The 25,787-nt window shown below is 35.9% G+C and overlaps 2 protein-coding genes across 8 annotated transcripts in view; one reads left to right on the top strand and one right to left on the bottom strand.

Annotated features, from left to right (window-relative positions):
* The first annotated feature begins 1,378 nt into the window (after positions 1–1,378).
* Positions 1,379–8,149, top strand: LOC139969215 (cytochrome c oxidase assembly protein COX18, mitochondrial-like). Of its 2 annotated transcripts, XM_071974113.1 has the most exons (7): positions 1,561–1,739; positions 2,092–2,115; positions 3,248–3,922; positions 4,268–4,418; positions 4,758–4,879; positions 6,018–6,125; positions 6,854–8,149. In XM_071974113.1, exons 3-7 carry the CDS (start codon positions 3,269–3,271, stop codon positions 7,031–7,033), a joined length of 1,215 nt encoding a protein of 404 aa, XP_071830214.1. In that variant the 5' UTR covers positions 1,561–1,739; positions 2,092–2,115; positions 3,248–3,268; the 3' UTR covers positions 7,034–8,149. The 2 variants fall into 2 exon arrangements, with proteins under 2 accessions (XP_071830213.1, XP_071830214.1); XM_071974112.1 differs by lacking the exons at positions 1,561–1,739; positions 2,092–2,115 and adding an exon at positions 1,379–1,535.
* LOC139969214 (PH and SEC7 domain-containing protein 3-like) overlaps positions 7,985–25,787 on the bottom strand; it is a 56,843-nt gene continuing 39,040 nt past the window's right edge. For 2 of the 6 annotated variants that reach the window (XM_071974106.1, XM_071974111.1), the window contains exons 9-14: positions 25,103–25,254; positions 24,116–24,260; positions 21,948–22,091; positions 20,837–21,001; positions 17,990–18,010; positions 7,985–11,414 (exon numbers count right to left, since the gene is read on the bottom strand). In XM_071974106.1, the coding sequence (XP_071830207.1) occupies positions 11,292–11,414; positions 17,990–18,010; positions 20,837–21,001; positions 21,948–22,091; positions 24,116–24,260; positions 25,103–25,254 (750 nt within the window). In that variant the 3' untranslated portion in view covers positions 7,985–11,291. Of the gene's footprint in view, positions 20,512–20,836; positions 21,002–21,947; positions 22,092–24,115; positions 24,261–25,102; positions 25,255–25,787 lie in introns of all 6 variants that reach the window. The other 4 variants (XM_071974110.1, XR_011793672.1, XM_071974109.1 and 1 more) reach the window with 4 other exon arrangements.

Raw genomic sequence — 25,787 nt, forward strand, 5'->3', positions numbered from 1 at the left:
TCCCAAAACAGGTCCATGTGATAGAGCGGTCCATTCTGTTACCAACCAGGCAATAAAACTGCCATAATAGGTCCATATCTGATAGAAAATGACATAATATTGATATGAATGTTCAAATGTCATTTTTATGAAAATGATAGCTCAGTCAACCGATTTTTATGGATTAAACAACAGATATGAGTTACGGGAATCGATATAATCCATCCTGATCGAAATCCGAAAGATTCGATTTTTGGTCGAAATTTGACATTTTGGTAAGGGTATAGCCTTATGATTTTTTCAATTTTTGGCCGAAATCCTGATTTTTTTAATTGTTCCCAAAACAGGTCCATGTGATAGAGCGGTCCATTCTGTTACCAACCAGGCAATAAAACTGCCATAATAGGTCCATATCTGATAGAAAATGACATAATATTGATATGAATGTTCAAATGTCATTTTTATGAAAATGATAGCTCAGTCAACCGATTTTTATGGATTAAACAACAGATATGAGTTACGGGAATCGATATAATCCATCCTGATCGAAATCCGAAAGATTCGATTTTTGGTCGAAATTTGACATTTGAGCCTCATGATTTTTTCAATTTTTGGCCGAAATCCTGATTTTTTTAATTGTTCCCAAAACAGGTACATGTGATAGAGCGGTCCATTCTGTTACCAACCAGGCAATAAAACTGCCATAATAGGTCCATATCTGATAGAAAATGACATAATATTGATATGAATGTTCAAATGTCATTTTTATGAAAATGATAGCTCAGTCAACCGATTTTTATGGATTAAGCAACAGATATGAGTTACGGGAATCGATGTAATCCATCCTGATCGAAATCCGAAAGATTCGATTTTTGGTCGAAATTTGACATTTGAGCCTCATGATTTTTTCAATTTTTTGCCGAAATCCTGATTTTTTTAATTGTTCCCAAAACAGGTACATGTGATAGAGCGGTCCATTCTGTTACCAACCAGGCAATAAAACTGCCATAATAGGTCCATATCTGATAGAAAATTAAATAATAATATTGATATGAATATTCAAATGTCATTTTTTATGAAAATGATAGCTCAGTCAACCGATTTTTATGGAGTTACCGTGCAGACTTTTTGCTATCTGAGCCTGTAAATTTCGTCACTGGTAAACAAACCTCTTTACTCTGTAGTAAACAATTTTCGTACGCCTCCTGGATGGCCTAAAGGTGTCTAAAATTGCCTCAATTGACCCAATTTTTGCCCACATGCATTTCTTTTCATGCTCTTCAACATGTAAGCCACAAGAAACCAGAACCTGATAAATAACGTATCAGAAGAGATGTTTTCCCACGTGCATTTGGAACTTTTCCTGAAGGTGAACATCCGAACGGATTGATATAGACTCTAGGTAATAGGTGTATGTCACCTTACTCTATATTGTACGACGAGTTTAAAAAATCTGGAGGATTCATGTACTTTGGGCGCGATGGTATTGTATGCGATTGTATGCTACCACTTCCTAACCTCCAACCCAGTGTGCCGTAAAACTTCTTCTTAACTTCGTAAGTATGGCTGTCAGGAGATGACAGGCTCAACAGCTTGATATGCTAGGAACAGCTCAGTGATGGAGATGTTCTTCATTCATCAACTTACCTTCATTTTATTTTCCTGATACGGAGATCCTGAAAAGCAGTTGACCAAAACCTGGTAGCACTGCGGTAGTCTAGTACAAATGACGTTAAAAGCCCAGTTCGGCGAAACACCTTGTGCTAACGGTGACATCCCTATGTTCCGACGTCTCTATGTTCCGACGTCTCTATGTTCCGACGTCTCTATGTTCCGACGTCTCTATGTTCCGACAAATTGTTTGGACTCTAATATTTTTTGACGAAATTTTAGTCGGACCCCATTTGTGACCCAATTTTTTTTCGGACCCCATTTTTTGGACCAAACTATTTTGGGACCCATATTCTTTTGTGCAAAATGTTTACCAACATGTTTTCGGACCAAACTTTATTCTGACCAATGTTTTTGCTCAAAAAAAATTAAGAGTCCAAACAATTTGTCGGAACATAGAGACGTCGGAACATAGAGACGTCGGAACATAGAGATGTAACCGTGCTAACCAACAGCTATTAGGCTGTAGGCATTTTGTAGACATATTGAAGCATTTACATATTGTAGGCTTACACTAACAGTCAAGTTGTACTAATTTAGAATCCGTATCATTCGACTATATCTGTTAATCCATTAATGCCTCTCTCTGTCTCTCGCTTACTGTCTCTCTCCACATTCATGTAATCACTCACTACCTGTATCTCCACCTCCTGTTCTTCTATCTCCTAATACTACCTAACCGGATTATACAATTGTTACTCTGCCGATTCGAAGTAAGCTTTCCCGTTCATATGGTACGGATTCTAAAATTAGGCCGTCAAGTTTGGGTTGTGACCCACCAGCTCTCTGGTTGATTGCATGCTGTCTACAAAAGAAGCTTTTAGCCAATAAAACTTTTTCTGTAGGCTAGTCTATATACTGTAGGCCTAGAAGCCATAGTTAGGCTTTGTGCAGGACACATGATGTTGGCTACTTCCACTGAACTGCCAATTTCATTTGCATGTAGGCTTAGTAGTTGGCACCCCCTATGTTAGTTGCTAGTAATATTCCAATTGCGCAATGTTTTTAAAGTTTGAGCATATCCTACAGTAAAATGCTGTAATCAAGACTTGAACCTGTAATTCCATCATCATTCAATTTAATGACGTTGATCTTGATATTCTCACTAATCCAGTAAGCTATGTTAAATTGAGTACATGTACAGTACCCTATATTCAAGACAACTAACTGAGAACCATGGCAGCTTGGTTTGTCAGCTGAGCTGTGACTCTAGATCAGAAATGAAACAAAACCAAATCTGACAGGCAGGACCAATCATTCAAGTGCTATTGGCATGCTGCAAACCCTTGTACATAAATCAAATTCAATGCACAATAACAGTAGTGTTCATTTGCGCTGGACAACATGTGAGCGGACTTCCTGAAAAAGTGTGACAATCCTGTTGCTTGTGTAACTCATCAAAATACCTGCATATTTAGCCTTTGTCTGCGAACCTTTTACTGGCTGCCCTGGAAGTTTTACATTGGTAATAAAGCATACTGGTTTGGGATGATGTATTGTGTATAGCTACTGTAGGATGTTGTTCAGTTGTTTGGACTCTGATTGTATGTAATTCTAGTTTTCAAACATGATCTCTGTTTCATCCTTGTCCATTCAGGAAACGTTGCTGAACACTTCAATGATGATGATGAGGAGTGGCTTGATAACACGGATTTGCTGTTTATGCTCTCAACAGTATAATACGTACAGAGCATTACAAACAATAGCTTGCATTAAATCTCCTGTCAGACGATACACATGTACTTCAATTCACCAAAATACCAAACTGTTGCTATGGCAACATTCATTACACCGTCTTCCGAATAGTCAGCAGACATTAACTTGTATATCATCACTTCATAATGCAGCATTTACTCGGGAACAACTTTCTCAGAAACAAAATAACTTGCAAGGAAACTTTGGTTTCCTTCCAGTGGTTGAGTCTATGGTTTTACATCAGCAAGTCAGAGCAGAGAGTAATGGCATTGAAACAAATTCTGCACACGATTTAATCTACATACCATCGCCTGTCGAATGGACGTATGAATTTTTAGAATATTTTCACGATGAAGTTTGTTTATCATGGTGGATGTCAATCATAGCTGCAACCATTGTCTACAAGAGCTTGCTGTCTTTCCCGTTAGCTGTTTTACAACAAAGGGTCTTTGCTCGAATAGAGAATGTTCAACCAAAGATAAACACGTATGTGGAACAGACAAAACAACAACTGGCTCTGATAGCTAAGGAGCGAAACTGGTCAAAAGCTGAACATCAAACTGAATTCAACAATGAGGTAAGTCAGACAGATGTATAATGTATTATGTAAGTAAATATAAAATGAATCACTGGTGTTATAGCATGCAGCCTGGCTAGTTTATGATTACTTGCCTCAGGCAAGTAACCTATGCAGTTGGAGGTTTGTGTGATGTGTGCTTGTAAACAGGAGATATAAACTGAAGATGGTCTACATTAGTTCATCTTGTATAAGCTGAGGTGCTTGCCTATTATGTCATTTGAGATTGACAGAATTCAAAATCGTTTGTTTTCTTGCCAACCATAATATGTTGTATCAAGTACTTGGAATATTAAATCATTCTGCCTACTCCATATTTCTAATGTGTTTTCTTTTCTCAAACAGGTCAAAGACATTGTACGAGCAATCCACACAAGGGATAAGTGTCGTCCCATTCGATTGAGTTACGTTTTCTTTGCCCAGGCAGGTATCTGGGTCAGTATAACTACAGCTCTTGGGCAGATGACAGGCTGGTATCCAGAACTCTTTTCTGCAGGTAACATGAAAGGGACGCTTCAATTCACATCGATCCCGGAGTGGGATTGAAATGGACGTGACAAGCCTCATTGCACTCATTGTAACAGTATCCTCATAGAAGAAGGCCCTATATACAAGCTCCCCAGTGTAAATGTCTCATGTTTTCCCCTGTTGCTATAAGGTTCAGTAGGCTGCATGTAAAGGGTGCTTTCAAGTGGCACCTTGCCCACCTGTGCTACAGATCAAGACTGACATCTAACATTTATTAGTGTAATAATTAGTGAAAAAATTAGTGAAAAAATTAAATAATTAATAAGATGTTAAATCTGTTGATATCTTGCTCCTTGTTTACTTGCAGAGCCAGACATCGATACATTGGAATCGCTTTCTGCAGGAGGCATGCTTTGGTTTTCAGACTTAATGCAGTCCGATTTCATCCTACCTGTCATGGTTGGTTTAGTGAATCTTGCTCTGGTCGAGGTAGGTTTGTTAATTTTGCTCAACGTATTTATGTGCCATTTACCGGCTTAGTGCCACAAACTGGCTTAGTGCCACAAACCGGCAAAAGGCCACTCAACATATGGTGTCTCAAGCTGCTAGCAAAAAGATCAGCGATACATACAATATTTTAAATTTAAGCCGTACTTACGGAGAATGAATGCCAAAATATAAACCATTCTCTTACATAATAAAAATAAAAATCAGCAGTTATTTTTACGACGCTTAAGCGACACCAATTGTAGGAGAAACCTGCAACGGTTTATGGATTACAACTTACACATTGGGTGGCCTCCAATTCAACATTTAACTAAAATTTGGGATCTTTTCAAATAAGAAAGTCATTTCAGATGGGAAAACCATAGATTGCTCTTGGATGAAAACCTACCTTACTATGACTCAGCCAGGTATCGAACCCAGAACCTCCCAATTTCTAAGATTCATAGCGTAAAATGCCACCACCTTTATTCACTCGGCCACAGCACCAGTTACATTTTAAAATAGAGATTTAAAGTTTTCGATTCAGCATTTGCAAAACCCATCTCCGTTATAGAAAATAAACATTGTAATAAATCAGGAAAACATAAGCAGCAACTTTGTTGCTCATTGAGATCAGAATATTAGTAATTTTGAATCACAAGTTGTGATATTGACCTTGAAAATATGGCAGGGATATTAAAGGGATATTAAAGGGTGTGTGAAAACTCGCGCACAAAGAAACGTCTCATGCCGGTAATCTGACCTAGTTTCGAATAAGGTGTAACAGAAGTGTTAGACACCACCATCGATCCCAGAAAATACACACACAGCTTGCTATCATCGGTAATTAGACACTAGTGTACAGTCAATACATACAGCTACGGTCAATACCCACAACACAATGTACATAGCAGCGATGGACATCTCAGGTCTAGATAAAAGATAACAAGGAATCACGTTTCATTACTGTCTGCATTTTGTAGCGACAAGATAAAAACTTCACTTGCAAGCAATGGAAAGTTAACTTTTACAGAGGGTGGCACGCAGTTTGGTGCGAGTCTTCAATGCCTTTAAGTAATAAATAAACATAGTGGAATGGAGATCTCAGGATCCACAGATATTTCACTTCATTAACTCACAGCTTTGGTCAGCAAGAAGAGGTCCTCTGGAACGGATGCAGAATCGTTTTCATAATGTAGCCAGGGTCCTTGCCATAGGTACAATGCCTCTGGCCGCAATGATGCCAAGTGTAAGTAAACTGAATGGTTTATGTGTAAGTAAGGGTAACAGCGTGAGTCGATGGGGATCCTAAGGGTTTTAATAGACTGCACTGTAATATCAGTCCTGATGTGTATGCTATTAACAGATCTCTGAATCAAAGTGATGTAACAGGCCTGGTTGAAGCGCTCATAAACATGTGTAGCACATCGAATGAACTTACACACTAGATGGAGGACACTAGGTTCCACTTCGCCAAACAAACAAGAATGTGTTAATATTGACAATCAAATTTTATGATTGGTCTTTGCAAAAGGCATATACTCTGTTGCAACATGTTATGTAAAATGTAGTGTAAATGGAAACTGTCAAAACTGAAAAAGGTAAAGGATCAAGAGCCGGATCGGTTTGTGCAAGTCTATATTAGAATACAGAATGTTAATTAATTTATCACATTGCTCAATGCATTGCTATGTGATTCATTGTGTTGCAGTCCTCAAAGTCAGTTCTTTTCCATTTATACCCCCTTCTCTCTCTTTCTCCTTTTGATCTCATGTTACCCTGGCCATGCCCTGTTGGAGAGGGTTTACTTTGTGTACCCTGGCCCTGTCCTGTCGGAGAGGGTTTACTTTGTGTACCCTGGCCCTGTCCTGTTGGAGAGGGTTTTTCTTGTGTACCCTGGCCCTGTCCTGTTGGAGAGGGTTTTTTTTCTTGTGTACCCTGGCCTGGTTAAGTTTGTCTTTCCATCTTATTTTACAGGCTATTTCATTTTACTGGCTCGTCTCCAGTCTCTTCAACCTCGGACAGTTTGCCCTTCTCAGGAATCTTTGGATCCGAAGAAGTCTGGGAATTCCGCAGTCACCTAGCGAGATGAAACATCCACTGAAGGAGATTAAAACAGCTCTTAGGATAAAATATGAAGGAAAGAAGGTATTTTAGCATCGCTGGGTATCTACTTAATCTTAGAGATGATCTTTAAAGAAATGCTGTTACCAGATCACTGCCAAACTCATGTGCGATAGGGCGAGTCCTCCAAAGGCATGTGATGAATTCTTAAGTTTTCAATGATAATGGTTAGTAATTATTCTGATCGTTGGCGATGACAGCAGACCTGTGCATCAGTTTATCTTTGATGATGTAGGATAAGAGTTAGATTCAGATGCGTGGTCGGGTCTTGGCACAATAAAGTCATCAGAAGGTGTCTTATGTACTTGCTGTTGGTAATGGCTGACAGAGAGGGAAGAAATTACATGTATTGGCTTTGATGTTATGCCACTTGTTAAAGAAGTGTTTTGCAGTTTTGATAAATTTTCCCATTCTCTGATATTAACATCTTGTAACAGTGATCTGTTTGACTTTCATTGACTTCAAAACTGGAGTTTGCTTCCTAGGTGTGATTGGATTATTCAATACATGTATAACAATTGATACATTCAATACATGTATAACAATTGATACATTCAATACATGTATAACAATTAATGATTCCATTAGTATGATCTATCTGAGGTGACTTCAAAGCTGATTCATTACAGATTCCTGATATTAAAAGTGGAGTATAGCCAAAAAGTTCAAAAGAAGAAAAGAATTGAAAAATCATTGATATTTGTGGAAGTAACAAGTGGAAAAACTTAAAAGCATAAATTACTTCAAATGTTGCAAAAATATGATACCATGTGTGTGACAATGCATCCTTAAGCATATAAAAAAATTCTCATGGGGGAAGAGGATACCTGCTCCCCCCCCCCCCAGACATCTTCTCCAGGGCATAGTATCTGCCACTGGAAGGAGTGTCAAGCTTCTGCTATAATAATTGACAGTTGAAGGTGGTGGAGATAAAGGTAGTGATTCTTTAACAGTACAAAAGCTTGGCAGCAGAACAAGTAATGGTATTGTTTTTCTCTTGCAATGTAATTTCTACTCAATATTGTTATTTTTTTTAAAGACAGCTGTACAACGTTAATTTCTCTGGTATAATCTTGCTTACAAATTCATGTTTTGGAATGAATGCAGAAATACTGAAACAATAAAATATTAGTATGAAATATCTTATAATATGTTTTATCTTGTTAACTTTCTTTTTATCTGTTTGCAGTATTACATAAAAAATAAATAGTTCTCTAGATGGATTCTAACATTTCTTTAAAGACCTAATATTATGTCATCTTTATTATTTATATCTTATCTTTATAGGCTATTTATCAGATCACAATATAATAGAAGGGTTTATTGTATGATAAACAAAATACCTCTAAACATGTAATCTGTATGGTAGTATAATATTTACAACTGAACGACAGGGCCATGTCTAGGATGGATAAAGACCCAATAGGATGCATGGATAATATTTTGTGAACATAAAAACTTTGCCTAAAATACAGTAAACATAAAAACACTTGAATATTTGGCTGGCATATGTACTATGTAGCAATGCACACTTAAATTTAAATCGATGCATAAACTTAAAACTGATTAGCAGATCTTGCCTCTTTCCTTTGTAAACATTTCACTTTTCACATCATCGTAAGTAGAGATGGCGGACAACTCACACATAGTGAATAGTAAGGTTTAGTAAACTAATGTATTAATTGCATCATAATGTTATGTTTTCCACACACAGTCACACTTACTCTTTGCTGTAAGTAATATTTCATCTTGTTTTGTTTATATGAAAAGTATATAATGCTAAAATGTGACCAACTTTTGACGTTATAAGCCAGCAGCAAATACCAATTTTTGAGAATCAAGTAGAGTAGAACCTAATCACTGAAAGAGCTTATAGGCCCGAGGAGGATGCTTTTACAAGTCCCAGACTCTACAACAAAAAAACACATACATTTACTTTTTTGCTCCATAGCCAAATTCTGGGGAACAACTGATGCATACAATAGTTGCTATCAAAGAAAAATTTGAAAAAGGTTAAATTTATTGTTAGTTCCTTAAAATTCATGAAATCATCAAAATTGTCATTTAATTTAATAGAACACAATATAATTACATCTTCATGTTTCCACCTACATTTGGGACTTAACAGAAGCTGTAAGCATTCTAAAAGTGACAGTAGTCATTAAAATAGATAAATGTATAAAAAGTATGATATTCTCTCATCCAGATCAAACAACACTGTTCAAAGATTATCTTTCAAAATGAAACCATAAATACCAATATTTTTGTTCATTTCTGAAACAAACTGTTATAAACATTGCTATAAGCATTGAATGCACCTGACATATATAATCAGTTTTGTTCCTTAGCTGTCTGTTAATATTTATTCAAAAACACATATCAAATGACTAAACCATTGCAGTGTTGTTAATTCAAATTTGACCATTTATGCCAATAATTTGACTAAAAAGGTTCCCAAAGGGACGACAATACTGAATATAACCAAGTGTGACACTCAAAAACTGCATGTAATGACACTCTATTGTAGGTAGGACTTTCCTAACATTAAGTGTGTATGTCATGCCCATGAAACAACTTGTAATACACACTGACCAACCAACAGAAGTCAATTTTCTCTCTTTCCAATAATGTAAATTTCATCCTTAATATTTCTCTCTGGTATTAAACCTAATACTTGTGAGGGGTTTCTTAAACAACACCCCATAGGTGCAAACGCCAACCTATAAAAAGGGGGCGTGGAGGGAGGGCTTTGCAGGCCATGTAGATCACAAAGGAAAACTTCTGACAGAGCAGATTTAGAATGGTGCAAAAGAATTTTCCTGATGTCATCTTTGTAACATAATATTTAATCTACAGAAAAACATGCCCAAACAGTAGGAAAAAGATTTGCAAATGTTTTATATTCACAACTGATTCTTTGAAACTATCAGATGTCCTTATCAAGTTTGAAATTGAAGACCAAGACTCACCTATTTAATTCTTCGCTTAGAGCAGTTTGGACTGCTAATCAATAACCACAGTTTTGCTCTATATTCAAACAGTGTACTAAGCTGTTAATACCAAATGGAAGCGTTGTTATTGTGAAACGAGTAAAACAACAATAGATCAAATAAATGCAGCTTAAATTTGAGACACTTCAAACGAAAATAATTTAAAAAGCTGACACTGAGTATACGACACGTGACACAGCAGAAGCATTTAAAAAAAGAAATGAAATATTAGAAGCTTGAGTGTCATGTAGCAAGCAAACAAGAGGGGGGGGTCAATAAACAGATCATGTGACTCATTTACCACTGCTACATCTCTTCCCACAACCCCCCACCACCCCCACCCTTATCAAAGTGAATATTGAGTTCTATTTGTAATATTGCTGTGTGCCTGATTCAAGTTTCTTAAGTATTAATAATTCCAGACATGTCACTTACCACCCCCTTCATCCCACAACACATGCTCAGATATAATATATGCACTGTATGATACTAACCATCTCTCATCATTGAACGAAGTCACTTTGGCAGAATCAGTTCATGTCACTAAAAGGTCAAACTCAAAAGACAAACGGACTGACTGGTCTGGCAATGGGGCAAATCCCGAGCAATAGAGGGGCCCACTGGTATCCATAACCTGATCAAGTGCAATATTTAGTATGCTTCTGCACAAGGAGTGTGTCAAATTTGTAGGACATGTCCATATTTAGGTGGAGGGGGCACAATGTTCACGTGGTCCAGATCACAGGCAGTCCCCCTGCATTTCTCAACCAGTCCGACAATCACACCGTGATCAGAGTAGAATTAATTTGACTGCATCAGGTACTTTATCAAAGGGGTACACAATGGAGGAGAGGGGGGGGGGGTGGATCGGTTATTCAGATGCTTAATCACAGCAAAAGGAAGAATCTTTAGATGAAGTTAGTTAGATTACTGCTAGAGCCTAATCTATGTACTGGCAGTGAGGAAACATTCACATGTTTATTCAAAACATTACAGAAGACAAAACCAAATACTCTGCTAGTTGTGAAAGCCATCAACTTGAAAACATTCAAATTTTCTGGCACTATTTTTTTTTGGTCAACATGGTAACAGGTGTGAGGAGTTGGTTTTCTTCTGACCCCATACTTGCAGACACTTAACCCTGGGTAGACAGTTATGTCCCAAGTAGAAAGGATAGATACATTTAAGAGGTGTACGGGGGAGGGGGGGGTGGAGGATTGTCACCACAGCTTAGCAGAGAAGCCATGCAAGCAACATAAACTAGGAACAGGCAAGAGAGGACGATCAAGGTCAAAGGTTGACTACAGCTTGGTGTCAAAGTTCATCTCATTAACGTGTAAGTGGTGGAGGATCTCGTAGTCCACACTGGCCAAGCTCTCAGTATCATCATCGTCATCATCGCCACTACTTGCACTGTCTGAATCCTGGAGGATGTTAATGAACAGAAAAAGGCTTGCTAAAAGCAGCATCAGTCAAAACTGGCTGGAGAATTTATGCACATGCACATGAATAGAAAAATAATAATAATAATGGTGTCATCATGCAAAAAAAATTAAAATATTTTGACAAAAAGTTAAAAAGGTTACCTTTTTAATAGTCCCAGTTATTTTCTGTTAGCAAAATTATCGAAAGGTACTAACTGGTGGGGGTTACCTTGGGTTATAAATTATTAAAAGGTAACTGGTGGGGGTTACCTTGGGCTAAAACTTGCTCAGGCACAAGAATACTGATGACAGAGGGGCAACTGTTATTCAGAACGGTATGGACCCATTACCACACCTTATTCAAATTTAAAGAGTAAACTGATTAATTTTCATGAGGTCAGTTTCTCAGATGCAACACAGAACTCACACCAGGAAGACATAACAAGTTAATGGCCTCACATACATTACAAAATTTGACAAGGATAAATGGTATCAAATGTTACCTTCCAAGTGTGTGCTTGTTTGCTTACAAGAACCTATGGATTGAGCTAATAGAATTCATAAAGCAAAAGATTAACATTTAGGGCTGCACTGAGGAGCTTTTCTCATCATCAACATTAAAATTCAAGGAGAATTCCAGAGAATTTTGCCAATTTTTAAGAACTGTGACTATTGTCTTTTCTTAGACGAAAAATTCTGGCTGAGGTTATCTATTAAAGAATTTTCCCTCAGTGAGATATTCAAATATTTACATCCACTCCCTCCTCAATGTCTGGTATGACTAATGACAGATAAGAGCACAATTTGTAGATTTAAATAGTGGCCAATGAGGAAGATGACTTTTAGGATCAAACAAGGGGTGAGGGGAGGGTGTGGGGTAGGGGGTGAGGGTGACATACATTCTAGTAACATCAATGAGATGCGAGTGTAAACTACTGGGGATGATACCAGACCGATTTTTCACTTTTAAGGTTAAATGTCATGCAATGAGCAAAACTAACAAGCAGAAGAATAAATAAAATATGAAAATAATTTTCAATAATTTTACCAAAAATGAAGGTATTATACAAACCTGCTTTCAATGAAGTTAACTTGTTAATAATTTGAAATATATTGGAAAACCAACATGTTCAGTCAATTTTAATTCAATTGCGGCTGGGTTTAAACTGTGTGTTATAATATCTTAATCAATCAAGTGAGAAAATGTGATGTTCTTTCCCAAAATAAGATCATATCTTGCAACACTGGCAAATTCCTGATGTAATTTCAGATAACTTCATGATTATTCATCAATATTCATTCATATTTCAGATTATTCATGAATATTCACGAGCAGATACATTCTTCAAGGAAACCTCCATGTTGTGCAATAACAACCTTCCAAATGGATTTCAATGTCTTGCTTCAACCATCAGTTATGATCAAGTTTAATCAAAATTTGTTTAGGCTTCAGAAAAAAAAAACAGATACTATTTTCCTTATGATATGAATAATAATTTCCGAAGAATAACATCATATCTTTCAGATAGCAGGAGCTCATAGTGCAATGGTGTACCTTGCATTCTTAGTGAAAAGCATCGTTTATTGTGATAAGTTGCTGTGAATGTATCGATGAAACTTCAAATTATGATATGAAACAAGCTAAAAAATTAGGGTTGGATTTTTGTGTGCTTTCATTGTACTTTTTCAGTTGAATGCCTATTTTTTTATAATACTTGTTGCAGTTAAAATCATCACAATGATACATATTCAACTATTGCATTCTTAGATGAAGGATGGAGCCAAGCAGATGATGATATGTAAATGAGGAAACTCTCTTACAGAGCTTGCAGACAAGATTGAAGAAGTTATGGTAAATATAGTAGAATGGATGGATTGAATAATTCCTTGAAGCTTTAGCTGAGAATAAGGCCAGCTGGTTAAAAGCAACACGGCGACTTAACAGGCTGCCATATCTCTGAAGGGTGAGGCTTTATACCTGCTCTTCATCCTATGTAAATTTATGTACTACCTAACGATAGGATATGCTTGGGATTAGTTATTAATGATGAGTCAAGGGTAGTAATTAAACCATCAATACCTACCATGAGTGGCTTACAGTGTATATTGTGCTGCATTGTCGAGGCACTCATCTGCTTATGCTAATTCTATATGACTACTGTGCCTAGCATCAGGGCAGCTTTACAAACACTGCTCTGGAATGGTGGGTCAATATTTATTGCCTTATTTTAAATAGAAGTCTTTATACATTGCCATGCAAGTGTATGGCTTTAATGGTTACATAATGTAGCTAAAAATAACCACTCTTAAAAGAAAAATAATACTTCACTGTTATCTACAGGGTAATGTAATTTACAGTAATGTAATTATTGATGTAATCAACAGTTCTAATTTCATTAGCATGTCTACAATAATGTAATCATTAGTATAATATATGTAATGCAAAGTAACATAATTATTAGTAGTCATTAGTGTAATATATGTAATCTACAATAATGTAATCATTAGGATTATATATGTAATCCACAGTTACATAATTATTACTATAATAGATGTAATCTACAAAAATATAATTATTAGTATAATAGATGTAATCCACAATGTTATCATTAGTATAATATATGTAATCTACAATAATGTAATCATTGTAAGTATGTAATCTAGAAATGTAATTAGTATAATATGTTATCCACAATAATGTAATCATTAGTATAAAATATGTAATCCATACTAATGTTATTAGTATAATATATGTAATCCACAATAATGTTATTAGTAAAATATATGTAATCCACAATACTGTTATTAGTATAATATATGTAATCCACAATGTTATTAGTATAATATATGTAATCCACAATAATGTTATTAGTAAAATATATGTAATCCACAATACTGTTATTAGTATAATATATGTAATCCACAATAATGTTATTAGTATAATATATGTAATCCACAATAATGTTATCATTAGTATAATATGTAGTCCATAGTAATGTAATCATTAAGTTGTAATACATATGATCTACAGTAATCACCCAACAATCAACACCTCCCCTAAAAACTATCCACATAAAATGTTTTGTTAAGTACTTTTGAGAAGACCATGCAATCTCTTGCCCATGGAAATGCATTTTCCTTCGAATTACAATTAATAACCAACTGTGGTGTTAATCAAGTACTAAATGTTTCTTATTAAGAGGGTGTTATATAAGTGCAATAGTACAATAGCAGTGCAGCCTAGCTTAGTGTGTTGCATAGCTAAATATATACTGTCCTATTCTCCCTATTACATGCAGTGTTGGATAGTTTTAATCATGCACTGCATATTTTACAATGTACAATGCTAATAAGCATTGTTCAATACCTTGAGAAATCCTAATAATAGTAAAGAGTGAGAATCAGTCACTTTGAGCTGTAACGAGAGTTTATCATTACAGCAAGTTTGTGAAAACAGAACTGTAAAGACAGAACTGTGAAGACAGAATTGTGAAAACAGAACTGTGAAAACAGAACTGTGAAAACAGAACTGTGAAAACAGAACTGTGAAAACAGAACTGTGAAAACAGAACTGTGGAAACAGAACTGTGAAAACAGAACTGTGAAAGAGCAAATTCATAGCTTTAATAGGCTCACCTGGTTGGCTTTCAATAACTGCCAGTGTCCCTAGAAAGTCAAATTTCTTGTGTTCTAGAGATCTTTACTGCTAATGAGAGTCAAACTGGCAAAGATGGCCTTGAACGGACAAATTACAGACTTGCTGTAGACACACTCAGATATGTTTTAGTTTGGCAATGAGATTACGTAAAGTTGGAAAGACTTCCCATTTAGCTACTAGATGATATTTCTCTCAACCCCTCGACGGGTGGCATGAGATACAAACGCAACCCCTCCCCCCGCCCCACAACCTCAACCTACCCAACCAACCAATAGTTTCAGTGACTTTAATCCTCTTTACTGTATGTAATTATTGTATCTAAATATTCAAATTCTTCATCTGTTCTAACGAGAAGCTTTAGAAAATCAGAACTTACAACTGGAGCTAATGAAGAACTGTCCACCACAACCACAATAATGCAATGATTGTGGGACAATGAATATGAGCAGGCAATGCATTCAAAACCCAGATGAAGATTAGGAAGAAACCCTAGCCAAAACAGAAAGGATAAATGCTGCCTGCCATGGTGGTCTTGAAGTGTAGATGATTCGTTTCAATGTGCTTTGCTGGATACTTTTGTCTTTATGGATGTTCTTTTATGTTAACAATGTCTCTTCTTGACCATCTTAGAAAATTACCCAATCTTCTTGCAATAACAAATGTGGTCATACTGATGTGAAATAAATCATTATATTAATTCAGAATTTTGGAATTATTCCAACAAAGTGACTCAAATGCCATATTGGAAGGCGCATAATTGGCAAGCTTGTAGCTTCCTTCAGGGAAATATTTTCCATTTCAACACATTTATCTTTGCAAGAATTTTACAACAATATGAGAATATTGGCAGAGCTGATATGAAATATATCACATCAAGTTATTGATATAGGTATCAAGATATTTAAATTATCTTAGATAGGGAACTGGTGACTGTTTGAAAATGGGTGTCTGTGCAGACTGCATTCATGAGGTAAACTAGTAGCAGTAAAAAAGATATGTAGCTAAGATGGTGTATAACACACATCACATGTTCCATAAAAAAAATTGCCTATTAAAATGAAACATAAAGTTTCTTACTCGGGTAAATCAATATTATCGTATCAAAATAGTCTTCTGTTATCAAACTCATTTGAACTCAAATTATCTTTTCACATTTTGGTTTATTAATTTGTGCGGGACTTGAAAATACAGTCAGCATGAAACACCATGTATATTCATTTGTTATTTGCAATTCGTGTTATATGCATATTCATAAACTGGACATGATCTTTGCATTCAGTCACAACTTGTTTTTTGAAAATTGATTAATCTGTTATTGATTTGGTTAAAAGAAAGATAGGGAGAAATAGCAATCCAAGTAAGGAGTAAATAAAGCATCTTGATTGGTCAGTATTTGTCATGTGATCGTTACCTCATGCATATTCATTATTTTTGTTTTGCTTCTTCTCTATGTTGCTACCGTGCAGAGTTGTGTGTTATGATTATTATGAAGCGGATTAGTGTTTCAGAACGGAATGATCCCATGATCTACAAGAAAATCGTTAAAATTCAAAACTGTTAGTTGTTTTTGTTCTGAATTAAAAGAAATGTCATTATACATCATAGGCCCAAAATATTATAGGTCCAAAATATAATAGGCCCAAAATAATATAGGCCCAAAATATATTATAGGCCCAAAATATTATAGGTCCAAAATATAATAGGCCCAAAATAATATAGGCCCAAAATATATTATAGGCCCAAAATATTATTGGCCCTTAATATTTCGTTGATGATGATGATGGAAAACAAAAACAAAACAGATGAAGGTGGGTGATTTATTTAACATTGTGTATTTTTTTTATTACTTCACCTTAAATCCCTCTTGTTGTGGAATATATATTACTATATATCATGAATATGTAAATATAATATTTACATCCATAAATAAATATGCATAAATACAGTGAGAATTGTTAGTAAGCAAAAGAAAAGGTTTATAAAATCCAAAGTTTCTTCTTCTGTACAAAGAGATTTTTTTGTGATGTACACATTAAATATCTCAACATAAACGTAAAATGATGAAGTAATAAGATAACCAAAGAGATGAATCACAAACATCAGCCTGTCAGTTTTGCCTCGAAAATAAAACACTTTTAAAAACTTGATGTCAGCCCATGTGACCCGGGCCTAAGAAAATGCAAATTATTTACATAAAAGTATCTATTTATTTCAATTTAATGCAAATTTCAACAACAAAAATGATCAGTTGTCACATGAATCACTTGAAGATTTTTTTTGTTGGAAGTAAGAAACCTCCTGGGTGGGGGGGGGTTGGGAGAAGCTAGTTGGTTAAATAAAATAAAGTCGTTTCTGTATCATCTTTTCACAAGTATCCTCTCTGTGTATTCAATCTTTTAAAGACTACTGATTTTAATCACTACGGAGTCACATTTGATCAAATATTTCATCAATTCCAATTATTCTGTAAACATTTGTTGATGTGTTTCATGATTTATACTGAATTATGTCTTCTGTTTGGCAAACTCTCAACAATTCCAATTACATCTCTACCCTTTTAATACGATTTCAAATGTATTTCAAGTGAAAGACAATCTTTCAGAACAGAAATGAGGAAGGGGTAGGAGATTAGGGGGGGAGGGGGTTGGTAAAAGAGATAGAAGGCTCCCCTGATATGTGGGATAAAGAGCACACATAATATCAAACCCACCATCAAAAGCTAAACAATAAGATCAAAATATGTGAGATCCACAAAGATTAGAGAAAGTGTGTGTGAGTGTGTAAGATACACAGTTATATGGAACAGGGTATTGTATTCATGAAGAGATAAATATTTATGAGGGTTTTGAATATTCAGTATATGGAAGTGCAGAGAATACACATCAGAGAGAAGTCTATAGAAGTATCACACACTTACTTTCTTCATTTCCTGAATGTTCTAGAATTAAGGCAAAAAAATGTAAGAAAAAATTGTTCCAATGATAAAAAAAAAACATGTTTCCTGACAAGAATTAAGCAAAAACATAGTTTACACCACAGATTACCAATCCGCCTAGTATTAATGTACTAAATCGTCGGGTTATTCAACTAGGCCTTAACGAGACCAAGGGCAAAAACATTGGATTACTTAAGTTGTTAGCTAGTGTTGTATTATTTCTGTTTTTGAGAGGGGGGGGAGGGAAAGATTTTGTAAGAGTGCCTCATATTCACTTCCTTAAATGAAAAACATTAATGTATCTGTTGAAAGCAGCTGTTTGGATTCAGCCCTCCAGGGTATTGTCACCCAATAAATGTTTTAATTATACAATTGATAATTTCATTAATTAAATTCCATCAGCTGATCCATCTATCTCTTTTGTTTTTTGTTTCCTTTTTGTTTTAGTTTTTTTTTTTGCATGTCAGAATTAATCACAAAAAAACTGCAAACCATATCATTTTAAAATTGACAACTTCTTCATTTTATGAAGTGAAGTTTGGCAAGTCAATCTAATAATCAACTGCATTGTTTATTAGATTTGAATCATAATTAATTCATAACGAATAATTACCAAAATGCTGCTCATTAATTCAAGAAGACAAGAAGCAGAGACAAAACCTAACAAAAACAATCTAATTATTTTCAAATTAATTGCTGTAGAACATAAATAAAACTGAAACATAATAATAAAAAGGAAAATTGCAAAATTAATGTAAAATCAGCAAATATTCTAAAAGAATATGTTAATTAGCACACTCACCAAAAATTAAAAAGCTTCCACATTTTGCAACAGCTCATACAAATGACAGATGAGGAAAAGTGCATCTTTAATTTGTTCTTTCATAAAAAAAAATATTTCCACCAATGATAAAACTGAAGACTTTCATGTATTTTTGCTTACAAAATATTCGGCTCCTATTTTAATGTTTTGAGAATGACATTAGTGAAACCCGCATGAGTGAAGCTGCATTTTTGACATTTTAACGAAACTGCTTATTTTGCAATATCTGTTTAAGTGCTACCATCTGCCATAGAAGAATGCAAGTAGAGACAAAGAAATTTAATGAGTGAATCCATTAAATAGGAAGTATTAATAACTTCACACCAAACATATTGTGGACGTTTAAGCCTTTTAATTCACCTACCACCAAGGATAATTAGACAAATAAATAAATAAAGCTTTGTTCTTTAGACTTTTCTTCCTTTGTTTAAGATAACTTTAAAATACAATTTACCCTTTTACTGTAATTTTGAGATTTCTATCATTCTTCATCTCTCACAAAGAGCAAACATCTCATTCCCAAGATTAGATCAACAATTGGGTTTTCCTTATTTTATATCTCGTTTCCTTATTTCCCCCGTTTTAATTTCATACGGATTAGTCAACTCTGTCCTTGTTTCACAACTTTTTAACTGCCGTCATTAATAATTAGCAAATACTGGACCATCATATAATAAAAAGAACAATAATTGGTTCACTTTTCAACTTTGATTCAAAATTTAGTGGAAATGGAAGAGTCTTTAATTAGTGATTTAGTTGGGAAAAAGCAAAAGGGTTCTAAAAATTGAAACTGAGACAACAATTCCAAATGAAATTAGTAAAGCAATGCAGAAGGCAAGATCGGGTGGGGTGGCATAGGGTAAACAGGAAATGATGAGTACTAGGGAGGGTATGATGGAGTAATAAGTAAGTAACCTTAAAGGGTAAGAGGCCTAAATACCTCAATCAAACTTATTTGGTTCTTATATGCTACACTACTCTAATATCAACCATATCTCTCAGTAGTGTTAATCTTTTAAAGCCAGGAACATCTCCATTATTAAGAATCATTTGTGTAAATCCAGATGCTGTCATTTGGTAAATATATGTATGTCTGTTTGTATGTCTGCTTGTATGTATGCATTTGCGTGTTCAGAGAACATCTCTGGAGATGCAACCTATTTTCTTCTGAATTATTTGATCAATGTTGCTTAATTAGAACAATATTGTTTTAGTATCATAATATGAACACAAGACCACAAGATGCTCACTATGTCAAGTAGAAATCCTTCTGGACATGAGGATTTACGAAAGACCAAGCCAACACAATAGACATGCTTACCAGGGTTGGGGTAGGCTTGGTACCACTCCAACTTCCTTAAAACTTTCTTTAAATATCGTGAAACGTGACACCTCAGTGATAGGAAACAGCCCAACAACAGAGAAACACACACAAAAACACCACACCCAAAAAACAAAAACAAAAAATAATTTCGATCAAAAATAAGTTCAAGGAGGGTAAAATTCAGAAGCTATAAATCAACTAGTAATAAAAGTGCTGAAAATAATAACCTCTCAAAACATGTGATTTATATAAATCACAAACTAATTAATATTCCTTCTTCTGGATATCGGACAAACTTATCATTACCCTGATGCTTTGGCTTTCTCAGTCCTTTCAATTCTCCACAATTGAATAAAACTGTGTAAAAGATATAAATTTTGATACATTTATTCCACTGGATGCTTGTTAACCTGTGTGAGGAGGGCCTTGTGACTTGCAGCAGTTATGGTAACATTTTTACAAGATGGGGGGAGGGAGAGATTAACAACTTCTAAACTTGTTTCCTCTATTCTAAATACTTTAAATTGCCTAAATTCTTGGCAAGAATTCCTCTCTGCACAACTTTTCTCTTCTTTATTCTACTAAGTAAGGAATATAATCTGTTTCAATAACCAGGTCAAAGGTCAATATCTTGATGTATAGCCATACGATAACTATAGCGATCAGAAATTCGTCTCTCTACCTTTTGAGCTCTGAACACCGGTTGGTCTGCGCTGCCATCAGCGATATCCGATAGGGCTCTACCATTACTGTTGCCCTCCGCCCCAAGGGTTAGGTCAGCACCCCTCCTTGGAGTAGAGGAAGGACCAGCTTGGAGTAAATACGAATATGTCTTGAATCTCATTAACTGAAGAGGAAAAGTAAAAGAAACAAAATGCCAAAGTAAAGCTTGGAAGGAGAAAGATAACTAATTATCTATTGTTCATAAAAGTCTGTATAGATCAACCTATCTATGGTGATTACCATTCTATGGTGGTTAACTACAACGCTATGCATGTACACTTGATCTGACATTCCAAAGATATTATTACTGTCTACCAATTCGGTATCGAACATGGCAAAAAAATACCAACAATTATGACAAGAGGAAAGAAAAACTGAGAGGTTTTAATTTCTGGCAGCACAATGAGAGAGGAGAGGTTGACAATTGGTTTAACTCTAAGAGCTGAGGAGGGTTTTTTACTGACCTCATACTCTAGGTAATCTGATCTGACATTCCAAAGATATTATTACTGTCTACCAATTCGGTATCGAACATGGCAAAAAAATACCAACAATTATGACAAGAGGGAAGAAACACTGAGAGGTTTTAATTTCTGGCAGCACAATGAGAGAGGAGAGGTTGACAATTGGTTTAACTCTAAGAGCTGAGGAGGGTTTTTTACTGACCTCATACTCTAGGTAATCTGATCTGACATTCCAAAGATATTATTACTGTCTACCAATTCGGTATCGAACATGGCAAAAAAATACCTACAATTATGACAAGAGGGAAGAAACACTGAGAGGTTTTAATTTCTGGCAGCACAATGAGAGAGGAGAGGTGGACAATTGGTTTAACTCTAAGAGCTGAGGAGGGTTTTATACTGACCTCATACTCTAGGTAATCTGATCTGACATTCCAAAGATATTATTACTGTCTACCAATTCGGTATCGAACATGGCAAAAAAATACCAACAATTATGACAAGAGGGAAGAAACACTGAGAGGTTTTAATTTCTGGCAGCACAATGAGAGAGGAGAGGTTGACAATTGGTTTAACTCTAAGAGCTGAGGAGGGTTTTATACTGACCTCATACTCTAGGTAATCTGATTTCAGTTTATAGTCCTTTAAGACTATTCCCTTAGCATTTTGGTCAGGTGGCATCTCTCTATGAGTTGCCAGCTCTTTCTCCAACTCCATCGATTTTGTTTCGTGCTTCTTCAACTGATCTTGCTGAAGGGAAAAAAGATATGTCAAGAATTACGATAAAAGTTCAAGGAAATTACAAAAAGGGAGAAAGGCTTATGACATTGTACGGAAAATCTCTGTTTGGTCTCTCTTTTGATTTACTAAAATGAAATTGCGGAGAAAACAGACGTTTTTGGCCAAAACTGATTTTTTTTTCGCAGTGAACTTAGGAAATTTACTAATAATTTGTGATGACTCCTATGCAACTATCTTTCTATCTTTGTTTCAGGGGGAGGTGGGGGATGAAGGGTGCCATTCAGAAGCTCACAGTAACATGCTCACATTAACAGGGACCTTTCAATCATAAGGTCCCCGGTTCCAGTCACTCCAAGATTAATGTATGTCGTCCAGTTACAGAGTTGTTGACAATTGACAATTCATAAATGCCTAAACAAACTTTCTGTATACTGGACCAGTCTCGAATGCGATTCGAGACTGGTCGAGTGTATAGAGAGGAGAATTGCTTCAGGATCGAATTGTTAGACAAACACTGGTTTGTTGCCGTGGCAATCATGACGTCATAATTAAAAGAAATGAAGACATGCCATGAGTATATGCAAATATGTTTATGGGCAAAGAAATTTTCCAAATTGCAAAGAACACTGTACAATATATATAGCCTACTTTCAATCAGTTACAGCAGTAGTACTGTATATGTTTTCAGACACACAGTCTCAATACACACTGTACGTACTTCTTAAATCATCCAGCTAAATACTTCGAGTAACATGAATGACTTAGGGATAAATTTTGAGCTTAATTTTGGGCTAGAGTCAATGTCAGCACCCTTATCGGGGTGCTTCAACGAAGAACCGAAGCGTAAAGCGTCCAATGTTGACACTAGTAACAGTAGAAACCTTGTTGCTAAGCCTAACAATAACGTTAGCACTACTACTACTAGCAGTAACGACATTACTGACCAGGGACTAGGCCTAACGATCTTTCAGACTCGCAATAACACTGCTGTTACTACAAGAACACCTGTCGAACAATGGAGCTCGGAACCTCTTCAAAAACTGCTCATTCTCAGGTCCAGTAAACGTTTATTTGAACGGTTCATCTACCGACCAGGGATAGACGAGTTCTACTCAAAAGATTGTTAGCAACAAGCAACGTTGCTATCCTAACTGTGTTGTAGCGTTTACGGACTTTCCAGAACACACACAACTCAGCATCTGTTTATTGCGCAATTTGACCTGGTAGGTCAAAAAAACGTTTTACAATGTTATCTTTAGAAATTTGTTCATCTGTACTTATTTAATTTGCATTTGCCTCCATTTTTAAGTGTTTGAATGGATTAAAGTACAAAAATTTAAGACCAAACGACACTGCTTCATTCGTATTTTTTCACTCTTAATGTTCGTCGGAAGAAAATGCTGTTTTACAATGAGGTTACTATTACGTCATTCTGGAAAAAGATCAAGGGAGGCATTAGGAGAATTAAATACAGATCAGCAAAAATTTGCGAAAAAATGCCGTTTTCTAACATTTGTGAGGGTCATTTATGAATGGGGATAAAAACGAGGGTACCCGGTCTTAAATTTGATTTGAGACCTCTGATGACGTCATCGAGAAGGGCAGCGGACCTCGGCTATCGCCTCGGTCCGCTCAGCCTCCTCGATGACGTCATCATCGGGCTCAAATCAAATTTAAGACCGGTTCCCCTCGTATTTATCCCCTAATTCATAATCATGGAAGTTAAATATGAATATAAGAGATTGACCTAGGTCAGCTTGCGGCTTTGATAAGCCAATGATGGCTTCTTTGCGAGTTCCTGCTTGCAGGAGGATCTTAAATACATCCATACATACATACATGCACACACTACAGTTTCATTAGATAGGTTCTCATGAGAATTTAGGGGAAAGAGTTGTACGATGTTATGATTGAGCATCTCACACCGTACATCTACAGAAGGTAGTGGTTGTTAACTATGATTCTACCCTGATAGTACTGATGTCAGAAATAAGATGGAGATAGAGAGAGAGAGAGTATGATGCGGTTCTTACCCATGAGAGCCTGGAGGAGGAGGATGGCAGCAGAGGCCTGCTGAATCTCTTCTGTCTGCCTACAGCAGCTGGTAGAGGAGGAGATGAATGAACCGAAGCAGCCATGTTCAATGCTTGCATCCAGTTCTGCATGTCCGCTTGTTGTCTGAGTAAAAAAAATTATGATAGATGCATGGCGATCCTTGGAATGAGAGATGAACTCAATCTTGCCACTCGGCCAGGATCTAGCTGGAACTTAGACTACATCAGGTAGGTACAAACTAGTGATTAATGAGTGCCCAGCCTTGGAATGAGAGAAGAGCTCAATCTTGCCACTCGGCCAAGATCTACAGTAGCTGGAACTTAGACTACATCAGGTAGGTACAAACTAGTGATTAATGAGTGCCCAGCCTTGGAATGAAAATGGGGCTCAATATAGCTAATTGGCCAAGACCTATCTGGAATAACTGAATGGTCAAATGATTTCAATAACAATAAATTAATCCCTTTCTATTCAGAATAGCCCAATTTCAAGTACGTTAACAGCTGCAAAATCAATCAAAACGCCCAACATATCTATGGCAGAAACATTGTTGAGAGCCCACATATTGAAATAACCTCTCTCTTTCTTACACTAAGGCCTAATTAGCTTCTATAAGATTCTAGACATTTACATAAAATTCATTCAACACTTAACTACAAACATTCAAAGATATCATTATTTGTCATAAATTTGACTGATTTTGAAAAAGACTGGACTGTTGAAGTCATGACTAATGTAATACAACTCTCAAAGTTATCAGAATCTAAAATCTATCAAGTTTTATAACACTGTTTGTTGATGAAAGTGTTTTGTACATTAAAAGAATGGAAGTCGGCCAAACTTTGGATGACCTCCAGATCAACAATTAACACACAACGGGATAAATCAAACAGCATGCCAATCAAACTTTAGACATTTTCTTCTCTATTTTTCATGTCTGCTGTTTTTTGTTTTGATAATCTTACGTGCTCTGGAAGAGATACTCCTTCCAGTTGGCCAGTCTCAGGGTGAATACATGAGGCCGTTTCTTATAATCAGTGATCTTCCCAGAGAGGCTGTGATGTAAGCTAATGGCCTCTTTGGGTACTTGGAAGTTAGTTTCAGCAGTGGCTTCACTCTATACAGGGTATAAAAAAAAATTCAAAATATACATAACTAATAGTACCTTTAATAAGGAAAGTCCAGTATGTAATATCATGAACATATTATGTAAGTCAGCGTTCAACAAAGTGATCTGCTTAATATTCTCATCCTATACACTATGAAATGCATCAGAGGTAGCACCTAAATATGGAACTTCCTCACAGCAGGAATGATGAAAGAAACAGGAAATTGAATACAATTTTTGAAAACGATACCTGAAGTGTTGTTTGCATGGACAATGTATGACTGCCTGACTGTACCAGGCATATCATGGTCTTTCAATAAACCAACACTTCAGCTTAAAATGTGGCCAAAGTGACACAGATGACAAACAATAAGACGGATAGACTGACAGACAGACATATAAAAACAAGATGGTACGCATATCACATCATCCAATGAACCAACACTTTAGTTTAAAGATGGCTGAAGCAACACAGGTGACATACAGATAATCAGCCATCACATCTTTCAATGAAACAACACATCTGTTTGTAAGATGGCTGA

This window comes from Apostichopus japonicus, chromosome 6 (genome assembly GCF_037975245.1).
Source record: "Apostichopus japonicus isolate 1M-3 chromosome 6, ASM3797524v1, whole genome shotgun sequence".
NCBI lineage: Eukaryota > Metazoa > Echinodermata > Holothuroidea > Aspidochirotida > Stichopodidae > Apostichopus > Apostichopus japonicus.

Bases quoted from the DNA above. Each gene is read 5' to 3' on its own strand.
- LOC139969215 (XM_071974112.1), top strand. From the start codon at position 3,269: ATGATGATGATGAGGAGTGGCTTGATAACACGGATTTGCTGTTTATGC. The intron at 4,880-6,017 runs GTAGGTTTGTTA...ATTAACTCACAG, and splicing joins TGAATCTTGCTCTGGTCGAG to CTTTGGTCAGCAAGAAGAGG. The intron at 6,126-6,853 runs GTAAGTAAACTG...CTTATTTTACAG, and splicing joins TGGCCGCAATGATGCCAAGT to GCTATTTCATTTTACTGGCT.